Here is a 13,254-nt window from a genome sequence, read left to right on the forward strand (position 1 = left end):
CCACCATGACTATCCAAGTTAGTGTGTACCCATCTCTTTCAACCGCACCTGGGAATAGTAAATGATAAGCAAGAAAAAAGTTGTAACTAATAGACGCCACACGTCTGCCGTCTGTAGTGAAAAAGCTGGTGTATGTGCAGTTTTCGTGTTATACTATTGATCGAGGCTGTTCAAAGGGGTGGAGAGCTGCCAATAAATAACCAATAAATAATTCCTGGTGTTTTTTATTGTATATGTCATCGTGCATATGAGTATTCTAAAATGCACACCAGGGTTGACAGAAAACCAGATCATTAAAGTTCCCTTCAGCGGTTCTTGAGGCACGGCGTGGTTATTCCCCTCATTTGGCGTGCCGAAGACGGGCCCGTGCAAACCCAATAACCGCAGGGTGAGGTTCGTCTCAGTGTCTGCACCACACCGTGGTCTACACCAAGGAACTCCGAAGCGTCGATGCAGCCACGACGATTGGCAACAAGACCAGGAGGCCCAGCGTTCCTGCGTATGTGACAGAAAGGGCGCTGTGTGTCAACCACCAGCAATCGATGAAACTTAACGCGAGCCGAGGTCCCTCTTTTAACAAAGAGATGAACTTATCGATTTGCAGTAGCGGCCGCGGCAGATAGAAAAGCGTTTTACATGCTTTCCAAACTGCTGCTGCTGAACTTTCGGAATCTGTGCGGAATCTGTACAGCACTCGTGTCTGTTTACCTTCGCTTTGTCCACATAATCCGCGCTGTTTCCTTAGGTGTCCTGTGCAGTTCTTCGCCGCGTGCAGATATTGCAGTTGATGCGGCTATATATCGGCATTCCACCAGAGGCTTCTCGAGCAAAAGCAATGCACATTTCTTTTCGCTTATAGCTCACATGAACCTTATGCTACAGCCTTAGTCTTGTAAAGGAGAAAGATGGTAGAAAATTTGTGATCTCTTCTTTAATGCGCAGTAGCTTTCACCGAACAAACCTGCATTGACAGAGCTATAAATGTCGAAGGGCACTGCACTTCGGGTCGAGGGTCCCATAACCGCGGAACAGCACAGCGGCTGATTGCTCAGTATGCGCGCTCACAACACGCGATATAGACGAACAGGGAAGATGGCTTTTGTTCTTTAAAGAAAGAGCGATGCTGACCTCCGTAACAGAAGCTTGTGCATGTGATCGTCAAGTGAGGATTTAGCAGAATCGGCGAGTCAGCCTGAGATAAGCCCACTAGATGACGCTTAACTATTAAGGTGATGCTTAAGATTATGCTTAAGTTTAAGATGATTAAGTATTACTCGGTGTGCTGTGGAAACATTTCTTCTACAACCTGCTGGTCAAGGTGTTATTCTGTGCAAGTAGGGTAGAGTAGGTTGTGAGTGTAGGGTACATCCGGCCACAAAGGCAACTTTTTGTGCACTTATAGAGTCATTGCTCGGGTTCTTTCTTTTCCTTTTACCAGTTACGACAACGGTGCGTCATTCGCCTTTTTGCTCACAGCTCTTTTTGCCCGTTTCGCTTTACCCTTACTGAAGTGGTAGACATGTACATTATCCCCAGGAATAAGGTTGCCCAGTAAAGTTCTATTGCACTTACAAGACACATGCAGATAACGAAGAGTTTACCTGTCATGCGAGACGAGGCTCCATCAGTCGGCGATACTCCGTGAGGGATCCCAATTTCCGCAGGATCAGCTGTAAAAATTTTGAAAAGGCCTGATGCAGTTACACAATAAGACAGCCATTACAGAGAACATAAATTGCAGCCCAAACCAACTTATCTAATGCAGGTTGCCTAATTGAGATGGTTGATTGATGCAGGTTTATTGAAGTGCATTCAGCAGATAATCATCATCATCATCGGCCGCAGTATATTCGATATCCACTGCAAGATGAAGGATTCCAATTGCTTTTATTTTGCGCTATCCGAATCAATTTTTTTTTTTGCATGATGTGCAGGGAAATCCGCGCGACCTCTCTTGCAACAACGCTGGCTCAAATTACTGGTCACGAAACACAGGATTCAGCGGGAGAATAAAAATTTTGGCGTGAATTGTCGACCTTCTCACTGAATAAAGCATCGTTTGCTGCCGGAAAAGCGCTGAAGGCACTATAAAACTCTAAATCTTTCGAATAAGACAAACTTGTATGTTATCTTCATGGCCCCTTTAAGGTTTCGTTTACTCGAAAGAAGTCTATATAATGGAGATATGGCTTTTGTGGTTCACCAACATGCGTGTGCAGGCTTTAACCCTGCGTGCGTGCGTGTAGGGGCTGCTAGTTAAAATGATCTACTTGATAGGTAAGATTTTTATAATTTGCTACTACTTATATAGTAGCTCAATTATCCGTAGTTTTCTAGTGCCTGGTAGCGCAAATTATCTTTAAGTAGCTAGCTACTCGCACGTTCCATGGAGGGCGCACCTGTTGTGTAGAAGGTGCAGTTATCCGCAGGTCGGGTTTTGATACGAGCGTTGTCACTGGAGAAGAACCGACAAACTCCGCGCTGCTGCCGCCCGTGGCCTGAGCAGTGCTCAAAGTGCTTGCACCCTGGTTCAGGCTGTTTAGAACAGTTTTCGGCACACTGGGGGGGAGTGACGTCATCGATTGTGGCATAAGGTGCCGGCCGGTAGACCTCTTGAGATAGATGCTGTGAGTAGTCTTGCAGGTATCCTGTCAACAACGAAATCGAAGTGAAAAGAAAGCCATGAAAGAAAGTGCGGAAAACCCGCCATTCTTAAACGCAATGTTGTCAACTTCGAAAGCTCACAATCCTACAAAGGCATTCGTAGGTGCACTTAGCTAACGCGTTATCAGCGCTCCAAAAGCAGCCAGATGAATCAAGCGGCAATAATAGTTCCCACGGCAATGTCGCACTGCCATGACGTTATTTCGTTCCATTCCTTTAAATGCGGGTCATTTTCAATCATTTTCAACCCTTATTTTCACCTCTATGCTATGATCCCCGAATTCGTCTGTTCAGGTTTGAGTTTTTCAGCTGGAGTTTCATTTGTTTCATAGGGAATTGTACCACGTGCATTGTATCACCTGCCACAGTGCCAGTGCGAAGGGAATCAACTCATAGCAATTTACAGATGTATGAATAAACGTTACGCATCTAAATATTACAGAACAGTTTTGCTCATATGTTGAGAAGCGACACCTTTGAGCAGGAGTTCTTTTTTTTCATCTGAATTTCTGCTTTGTGCACATACCGTTGTCGGCTTTGACGTCACTACCGCAGGCAGCGAAGGGAGCCAAGGCAGTCGTCGTCAGCAACAGGAGCAACAAGGGAGAGGCCATCATACTGGACCATTACAAAAGAGAAAGAGACAAAAAAATTAGTGCCGTTCCACTCTGTGATAAAGGATTACCTGCAAAGCTCGACGCAGTCCACAGAGTGCACGTAACAAAACACGTTTATCGTAATTTACGATGGAGCATACTTCCTATCTCATTAGCTGAACGAACCTCTGAAGGATCCAAGCTTTGTTCTTGCCGAGAAGCATAGAACTGCCTGTGTCCCTCCCACGTCGTAAGCGTCTTGGGGACGTTTCTCTTCTAACGGGAGGGATTCGCAGCTACTTGGCGAAGCGAATTTGAGAGGAAACGGCGACGGCGGGTTTCGGTCGTTTTAGGGGAAGCTCTTCGGCAGCCGTTGCCTGGGCTTCCCGGGAGTGTCGCCAGTATGTCCGTCTAACAGAGTGAGTGAACGCAGCAGCGATGACAGAAAGAAAACGTAGAGGACCGTCTAGCGAAGGGTGAGGTGGAGCACGACACGTCCGGCTACGGCGTCATCTCTCTCACTGCCTTTCCCTCACACCTGTCTCATGCGTCGTCACCAAGGAGCGCCCTCCCCCTGACCCTTCCCCCAGATCTGTTCCACTCTCAGCTAATCCAAATCACGTGACGTTTGCGCGGGAGGTTCAAACACGATTTGCAACATGCTGGCCGGCGGCTGCGGCGCACTGCGAGGAGGCAGCAGAGTAGCGTACGCCGCCGTGCGTTCGCTGATCACGCGAACACTTCCCGAGACGCAGCAGGAATGCGCTGTGACCTGGAAGACTGCAGCTCGCGCTGCGCACAAATTTCATATCAGGGAGTGTAGTAATCGTCAAAGCATTTTTTTACGCCCATCCGCGCTTCTGTTTATTTTTCGCAATCACCTGATAACCGCACTACCCCCGTCAACTGCCGACTGCGCAACTTGCCAAAGGGGCATCGGTGGAGGCGAGGGGGAAAATAGTAGTGAAAGCGTGGTGAGGAGGAGCCCCGGAGCGGCGCAGAGTAAATAGACATATACTTATACAGAGTAAATAGACATATAATTAGTCATATACTGTTTTGCAGTATATGCCTAATTAGGCTCTTCGTTATTCTTCATTGAGTGCAAGAAATTCGAAAATAAAGCTTCCGGGAGAGCAAGCAAACAAGCAAACAACTAAACCAACAAGTCAGCGATCATGGAGGGCTGAACGCAGATTTTATTCGTTTTTAGGTCAATCCACAGCGTGTCTGGTATATTAAGGACCGCAAGAATCAGAATGTAATTTTCGGCCGTCTACTAGAACATAGCACAAACGACATTTCCACCTCCGTTCAGAACGCCAACAAAACGGCGTGGTAAGCTGCGTCCTGCGCTTAAGTGACCAAATACATGCCAGGGGATGCTAATTTACGAAAAAAAAAAGAACATGCGTAAGATAATTGCAGGGTAACGTTTTTTTTTTAAAAAAAGCCTTTAAAAAGTAATTTGGTTGAAATGAAAATTTTACATTCCGCTTAGTCCGATAAATGTTGTAAGCACTGGATCACAGCTGTGTAGTTCTACCGTTGTCCTTTTTGAAGCATTGTTGAGAAATCGTAAGTTACAGTTTTCTTATTGGAAATGGCCAAGTATTCACTTCGATTCGGAAATCACTATTTGCACACACCTAAATGTTCGCCGGGTATCGGAGCTCGTGCTCTATTGCGAAGGCACGGGTTAAGGTTATATATTACGTTTATATATATGCTGAAAATATATAACAGATACGGAACCACAGTACGCGCACACAAAAACCGCTTCCGGTAAATAACTACATTCCAACTCTTTCAGGAGCGTGCAAATATTGCTTGAACATAATTAAAAAATATGTACATCCTGTGCGAGCGCCTTGCCTGCCATATATACGACTCTCTAAAGGAAACTCAAGCCAGAAAATGCAGCTTTAATGTTTTATGGACATTATCAGCTGTGAGTGCTTCAAACAGGATGGATGATGATGGATTGTAGGGTTTAACGCGCCGACGCAACGCAGGCGATGAGGCGCGCCGTAGTGGAGGGCTCCGGATTAATTTTGACCACCTGGGGATCTTTAACGTGCGCCGAAATCTCGTACACACGGGCGTTTTTGCTTTTCGCCTCCATCACAAAAGCGGCCGCCGCGGCCGGGAATCGAACCCGCGACTTCGTGCTGAGTGCTTCAAACAAACCGGTGGCAAACTTCTGCAGGAATAGCTTTACGCAGTGAGCACTCTATTTTTTTTTTTCAATGGCGAAAAACTTGCCGAGCTCACAACTCACGAAAACAATCGTCTAAAATCTTTTTTTTTTCGTTTTTTTTAATTAACGCATTTGTTTGCAAATCTTGCGGTTTTCTTTTATTTTATTCATCAACGGTTCGAATTTCTGCTTTTCCGGTTTTACCGATTCAGAGAAAACACCTTCGGTGGTTGCGGTTCGCTGTTTGTCGGAAAGTATAGGAAACCCAGGTCTCTACTTACAAGCAAAGTCCCACAGGAGGAGATTGAATATTTTCACGGAGCGGGAAGTTCTAGCGGCCACACCCGGCTCTAACGACGTGCTGTTAGAACTGCTTTCATCATTACCAGTTGGCCTCATTTAGTGAAATATAAATCCCATGGGCAGTAAACCCTTTTCCAGCCACGGAGGTCATTTATTGCTGGAAAGAATAGACTTAAACCTGCGCTACCCGGGCGTTTAAAAGGCCTTCGAACGCATGGGCAATCCGGTGAACAGCCCGTGGCACTAGCTCTCTACACAGTGCACAAGATAACCTGTCCATATTGCCTATGACTACAATTCCTCCGTCGAAAGTTTCAAAGACCACCGACTCCATCGACAGGTGAAAGTTTTCGTGTAGCACATGTATTATCAGCGAAACATAAGCGTCTTCACTGTCGGGCTCTTCTATGCTAGGTGGGAGGCTTCCCGAACTGATACTAACGTTGTTGAGCGTCCATACAATGCTCTGTTGTTTTTTTGTTCAGCTGGAACTCTTACTGATAGATTTCGAGATATCTTCAAAACACCACATTCCGCGATTCTGAGTCATTACACTGACCCAATGCCGTAGAAAGATAATTCCGACGCCTTGGTGTTTCCAGAAGGCATACAAGTGGGCAGTTTCTTTTTTTTTTTTTTTTTTACAATAACGCGTAGAAATCGTTCCGATGAAGTCGAATGCATCTTCGTCATTTAAAAGGTAGACGCAAGAAATTGAACTACACGAATCGGGTGGGAATAAGCTTAAACTTATACGAACAGCAGAAATACAGGAAATGCCCGACATACCTCCCTGGTGTTTGCCAACGTTTAAGTTGATTCCCATCCGATTATGTACCAAATCGCACAGATCAAAGCCGTTCTTCTTTGAACTAAAGAAAGAAAACAGACGAGGATGCTTCGCCGACGAGCCAAACCGGAAGAGCATACTCAAATTATACAGCGGGCTGCTCGTGTCGACACAGCCAAATCAGCACAAATTACCGTTGCCGGTCAAGACGTAGTCGCGAGAGTACAGGAACCGTTCCTAGGAGAGAGCTACCTCTCGTGTACAAGCCCGTTATCGATGTCAATAAATATCACGACCGGTTTTGTCAATAAGGCCGCGAAGTAAGTGAGTGCCCCCCCCCCCCTTTCTTCCCTGCAATTCTTTTTTTTTTTTGCATTTTACAATAATCATCATCACTGCCAGATGTTCAGCTGAATGCAATTCATTTCTTTGCAGATAAGATGCTAAACCTAGGATTGCAGGAAGAGCGTGACAGTGATGAGAGTCCTTTCGTTTTGGAAAAAAAATAAGGGTACTCGCTTGAACTTTTAGCAGCAGGCCGCTCAATATCAGGCGCACATTCGCTTATTCACGCTCCAAGGGAATATTAGTTTTTCTAACAAGTGAGGCGCGCACGTCTTCGCCAGACAAGGAGTGGGAGCCACATCGGACCACCGGATTAGGACTCCACCCAGCCCGAACCCGGCCCATGGGGTCCACAGGACATCGCCCAGGCCGTCCTCCCAATATTCTCCGATGGACGCGTGGTCCTCTCTACCAGCAACTGTTGGACTGTCTTGCCCAGTCTTGCCTGTACAGTGTTCTGTAGTGCCTGAAGCCGCCTTCATCCCGTCCTCTCTTTTCCATATTCAGTATCTCTTTCTTTATACGTATTGTCAAATTGAGCGTGTAGCTATCCATCCTTCCATTCCCTGTGGCTAAATGGCGAAATAATATTAATAAAAAAAAAACAAGAAGCGGCGTTGACGCGAGCAGCATTAGCCGCGGTTACACGGCAAAGCCGAAGCGCTCTGCCGCGTAACCGCGGCAGATATGTATACGCGAGATGCACTGGTAAGGAAGTCCCTGCGCCAGCATGCTTGACCAACCTGGGCTAGCAACGAGGTGCTTTTCCCTGAACGAAGATATAGGCAATACACTTTCCGTTACTCTAACAAAGTGGATGACTCTATGGCAAGGTATTCCTGGGTGTGGTACTAGCAGTAAACGCATCATCGGAACCGCTGATGACCGTGGCACATTACAAATGCTTGCGGCGGAATTTGAAATTATATTGCCATGGGGGTATTAAATAAATTATAAATGAAGCTTACCTTAGCTGAATCGGTCTGACTGCCGTGCAACTTCTGAGAGTACTCAGAGTCTGCAAGCCGTAATATATGGGCATTCAGTTCCACTTATCACGTACGTGGGACTCTTGCCCAATTATCACTCTGCCTATTGTCTGCTTATCAGCCTGCTTTCCCCCAGACCACGCGCCCTTGACGTGGCCGCGTGAAACGTTGAAAGCAGAGTATCGGGTGAGGTATACAGGAAAAGGGCCACTTTATTGCGTCATGGGAGACAAGAATCGTTCGAAAGAGACCTATGATGACGACACCCTCCCTTCGGCCCCACCCATCCCATTCTTTCGTGCAAGGTTCGTCGTCCTCCGCTATTCACAGTCGCTGTGAATTTGCAGCAGCGATTGCTTGCGGTGAGTGAAGGAAGAATACACGCGAGGGTCGACTGCTGTAAAGAGAAGCTTCATATTTCTAGGCGAAAGGAAGCTACGGTGGTCTTGTGCACGCACAAACCTGCCCCGCCGCAACCTCGTAAGCATTCGGGAAAGAAACGAGGTTGGAGAAGACCGAGAAGGGACGAGAGATTGAGCAAGAAATGAAGACAAAAAGAAGACTGAAAACACACTCGAACGCTGAAACCGACAGTTCATTGGAAACACACACACACACACACACACACACACACACACACACACACACACACACACACACACACACACACACACACACACACGCACACACACACACACACACACGCACACACACACACACACACACACACACACACGCGCGCGCACGCACACACACACACACACGCACACACACACACACACACACACACACACACACACACACACACACACACACACACACACACACACACACACACACACACACGTCTAGGCCCAGCTACACGTGGGGCCTCGCCGTAGTAGAGGGCTACATATTAATTGAGGCCACAGAGGGGATCTCGGACCTGCACCGACGACGAGGAGGAATAACTTTTATTGGAATGCGGTTAAATATCATTGTTTGCTTCCTGCTCACATAACACGTTACTATATTTGGTTACAACTCAAGAACGGCACCACCTCATGTAGTGTATCACTCCGCCAAAGCGCCGGACCCGTGATGTCAGTGCGCGCGCGTTTTGAAAGGGGTTTGGTATGAAGGCGTGATATCATCTGCCTTGTCTCACGCAGTTTGCTTGTCGTCACTGGAGTCGTTTATAAGCATAATAATTCCAAAAAATCACGGGAACGGCTCACGCCATGTTCAAAATATTCCCAGTAACGCCCTACTTGCGCCGCGCGGAGAAACATCCGGCTACGATGATAAGGCACAGTGGCAACTTCCGGTGCCGTTCTTAAGTTGTCACCGAGTATAGACGTAAGATAAATTAAGGTAGACGTAAACAAGACAGCTGCTGACGCACAACAAATTTACAGAAGCATTATGGTTAGCTGGGAGAATGGGTTATCAGCTAACTCTCGCGCAACTTGCCGAAATTTCGACGCATCGGCGTGTTGGTTTCTTCGCCATTATTTGAAGAAAAAAAGGGGGGGTGGGGGCGAGAGTGGCAGCAACTGGAGCAAGGACCTTTCTGCCGGTCCCTTACCGATAACACAGGCCAGACGCATCCTTTGTTTCCTTATCGCTACCCGCTTGGACATTGGACTTCGAGCGCGATGTGAAGACGATGAGCGGTGTGTTGTTTGGATATTATACACTACGGAGAGGCTGCAGCGCGCCGATTGCACAGGCGAAGAGAGGCAGGACGTAGCTCAGCACAGAGCGCATGGCGTTCGCGTATCACCGTCGTTGCCACCAGAAACAACCGTAAGAACAAAACCCTGGTATGGCGGGTCTGAGAGGAGGCGAGGAATTCGTGAAAACAAAAACGGTCCTTTTAGCAGTTGACTACGACAAATTCCTGAAACATATTCATGGACACCATCTGTAAGCAAGAGACCAATTTTACATCTCAACGGGCTTAAGGCACATTCAGGAATCCGTAAATCGCTTAAGTTATCCCAAACTCCGAATTCACTCCGTTAGGGACTGCTTAGAAAAAAACTAATTTTAGCACCTAGGAGTGCAACTTTTTTTTCCCGTCTTGCTGAGCCCTTACACTTCCTATAAAATTTACTCGCCAACTGTACAGCATCTGAGATCCACAACGTTGGCGTGGCGTCGATGAGTCATTCAGTCAGTAATCCTAACACACACACACACAGGATGTGTGTGTGCATGCGGGTGTCTGCGGGCGTGTTTGCGTACGCGCGCGTGTGCTAGAGAGATAGAGAGAGTGATAGAGCAAAGCGCTAGTTTGTGTTTTCGTCCGATTGGAGTGTGGGGCCGCGTTCTTAGGATATATGACTTTGAAGTGGCCGAGATAGCAACGAGGCGTAGGAAAGTGGTGTACCTTCTTTGTCGTGGAACGTGGAGTGAAGATGTGAGCTGTTGGAATAAACAAAAAGCGCAAGGAAAAAACACGTTTTCTGTTTTTTCAACCAAGAAACAAGCGGACTTTTCCCGCGGAAATTCGTTGTTATGCGACCAACCTGCAGCAAGGGAAACGCTTTCTGAAATCAATGATTTTACGTGAAATCGTGTGCAGATTTTGAGAGCGGAAGCTCTGCTATGGGGCTCTTGTGATGCAGCATGAAACAATTATATTCTTTTCAGTGTAAACGGAAAAATTAATCGGGCACTTATAAGTCTCCTAAGTGATTCGAAGGCGAAAGCCAGCGATGGTCGAAGACTTCTTCCCTCCTGCACCGAGTTGGCGGTGCCGACACGTTCACCTGTCATGCGGCGCGCATCCGGATAGTTCCTGTTCCACCCAGGCACAGTGCAGGGTTAGTGCTGCACTTACCACACTTGGCTGCGGCTCTTGGCGACCCGGGTTCAAATCGCATTCGAATCCAAATAAGTTTGTGTTGTAGGGACGCAGCCCCTACGTGCGCCCGCGGAGGGGGATTACACTGCAGTGAGTGCCGGACGAACACTGATAGTGGCGTCAGTGCGTCATGGTGCCCGTGCGCGCGTGTGCGATGAACAGTGAGCCGCAACGGACACGTGTAGTGCAACAGAACCCGGAGCATGCGCACAACCAACAGAGTGGCTTAAAAGCGGCGCTCACAGGAGCAGCTGGACAGTGCGAACCGAGGGACACGCGAGAGCAGCTGCGGCCACGGCTCCGTGGCTGCGGCCGCGGGCGGCGGCGAGCCACGACCATGACGCCCGGACCGCAAGGAGCAACCAGCGGCCGAGGCGGACGCTCTTCACCCGACGTCGGCACAAGTGACTGAAGACGTCGTCGTGAGTGTACAGCACCATGCTGTACCTTTCTGGACAAGCAGGGTTTCAACCACCGCAATGTTTTCTTTAAGCGCTTTCGGCGCTTGCTTGCTGTGCTCTCTTTTTGTTGCCTCCCAAACTGCCTTGTTTGTTTTTTCCTGTTTTGGTTTTCCCGGAATAAACCGGTGATTTGTTCTCATGCGGATCGGCGTTACTTCGTCGGGCAGGTTCGGGCTCGCGAACCCTTTACGCTCGAAGGGGGATCCTTCACTGGCGCCCAACGTGGTTTCTTTCTTTATTCCTTTTTTTCTTATTGTCTTCGAGCCTTGACTCGCCCCGCGAGCTACACTGCCACCCGCACGTGAGAATGCTTGCAGAACGCTTCAGAACTGTGTGTGCTTTGCTCGGGTCGCTAACCTTTTTTACGCAGAAGTCACCGGCGGATTCGGCGGCACAAAAGACGGCCGTGCCTACTTTGCTAGCATCACTCCGAGACCGGAGAATGCTTCCAACCGTCTACCACAAGTCACCGCTCAACGACGAAGCTGGCGTGGTAAGGAGCAGCCGAAAGCTGCGCAACAAATCCTGTGAGTGACTTTCCACAGAATTTGCGCTTATCGAAGTGTAACCGCTGATTTACTGTGCGCGCCCTATTAGGAGCATTTTTTTTCTTTCTGCGCCGGTCAGAACGGCTGTATTCAAGGCAGTGTTGACAGTATTCTGCAGCTACAACTATGTCGACGGACGAGCATGCTGTTCCCGCGTTAAGCGAAAATGCCTCCGTGCGTTTCTCGGATAGTATTGCGCAGACTGTTCTGCTATCGGACAACAAAAAGCCAATTCTTGACTTGATGGCCCAACTGATAGAATCGAAGGCCGAGTTTGAAAAGCAACTGTTGGCGCTTCAGACTAGCAAGCTTAACACTGAGGCATTATTGGATGATCGGCCGCCGCAGGCTCGTCAATGCAACTGTCACTGCAGCGCGTCGTTGCAGTTAAACTTGGCCGTGCCAACGTATACAGGTTCCACCGACAAGAAGTCTGTTTTCGACTTTCTTTATGAATTGGCAGACTACCAACAAGCCATGGCAATTTCAGATAGAGTGCTGATTAGCAGGATCTTGCCAGTTGCTTTGCGGGCGGAAGCTGGCGTATGGAGACGTCACCAGAAGCCATTCGAGGACATGACGGACTTCAAGGAGCGCTTCAAGCTGGAGTTTTTGCCACCTGGGTATGCGTACCGAATCAAAGACGAACTTCGCGCTCGGACACAGGGAGAAGGTGAAAGCCTTCGGGGATATGTGCGTTCTATGCAGGACTTGTACCAGCGGGCTGAACCGGCAGCACCCGGGGAGGAAAAAGTTTTCCGGGTCATCCGACAGTGCCACCCCAGGTTCCAGCCGTACTTGCGGTCCCGGCGGTTCTCAGACTTTGAAGACCTCGCCAAGGAGGCCACAGCCATACAGGCTTCGCTGATGGCCACGGAATCCTACCAACCACCGCCGCCTAAAGAGGCATGCCTAGAGGCTTCGTGTGCGTTCACCTACCGCACACCCCCAGGGATGAACCAACGGAGGCCCCGAGCGAAGCGAACAACGCAGCGAGGAAGGAAGGCGGCGCTGTTCATGGGCGCGGGGCCGGACAACCGGCAATCGCAGGAGAAAAACCACAAGCGAGCAGCGATCATTCATGGCAAAGGTGGTTGCAGCGCTTACTCACCCCAGCGGTGCAGCGCCACCGTAGGAGATGGCCGCAGCGCTGACTCACCACAGCGGTGCGGCGCCACCATGCGAGATGGCTGCAGCGCTGACTCACCCCAGCGGTGAGGCGCCACCGTGGGAGATGGTTGCAGTGCTGACTCACCCCAGCGGTGCGGCGCCACCGTGGGAGATGGTTGCAGTGCTGACTCACCCCAGCGGTGCGGCGCCCCCGTGGGAGATGGTTGCAGCGCTGGAGGTGGTTGCAGCGCTGAGGGGGCGATCGCCCCCTCCCCCCCCCAAAAAAAGGTCCTCAGCTTCTTATTTTTTGTTTTTTGTTTTCGAAGCATTCCACTTGCGCGAGGTTAAATCCCACTTGTGTGAGGTCGCAAAAGTGTTGCGACCGTCAGAAATGCGG

General features: G+C 48.9%; 2 protein-coding genes across 2 annotated transcripts; one reads left to right on the forward strand and one right to left on the reverse strand.

Annotated features, from left to right (window-relative positions):
* Positions 1 to 230: 230 nt before the first annotated feature.
* On the reverse strand, positions 231 to 7,979 carry LOC144159495 (uncharacterized). The gene is made up of 5 exons (XM_077691017.1): positions 7,867 to 7,979; positions 3,191 to 3,282; positions 2,400 to 2,648; positions 1,602 to 1,670; positions 231 to 495 (listed from the first exon to the last, which is right to left on the reverse strand). Exons 1-5 carry the CDS (start codon positions 7,938 to 7,940, stop codon positions 425 to 427), a joined length of 555 nt encoding a protein of 184 aa, XP_077547143.1. The 5' UTR covers positions 7,941 to 7,979; the 3' UTR covers positions 231 to 424.
* Positions 7,980 to 10,720: 2,741 nt separating this feature from the next.
* LOC144160127 (uncharacterized) lies at positions 10,721 to 12,965 on the forward strand. The gene is made up of 2 exons (XM_077691730.1): positions 10,721 to 12,370; positions 12,456 to 12,965. The coding sequence occupies exons 1-2, from the start codon at positions 12,293 to 12,295 to the stop codon at positions 12,963 to 12,965; spliced, it is 588 nt and encodes a 195-aa protein (XP_077547856.1). The 5' UTR covers positions 10,721 to 12,292.
* Positions 12,966 to 13,254: the final 289 nt, after the last annotated feature.

Source organism: Haemaphysalis longicornis, unplaced genomic scaffold, assembly GCF_048455015.1.
Source record: "Haemaphysalis longicornis isolate Haplotype H1 unplaced genomic scaffold, Haemaphysalis longicornis Haplotype H1 scaffold_10, whole genome shotgun sequence".
In the NCBI taxonomy this organism is placed as follows: Eukaryota; Metazoa; Arthropoda; class Arachnida; order Ixodida; family Ixodidae; genus Haemaphysalis; species Haemaphysalis longicornis.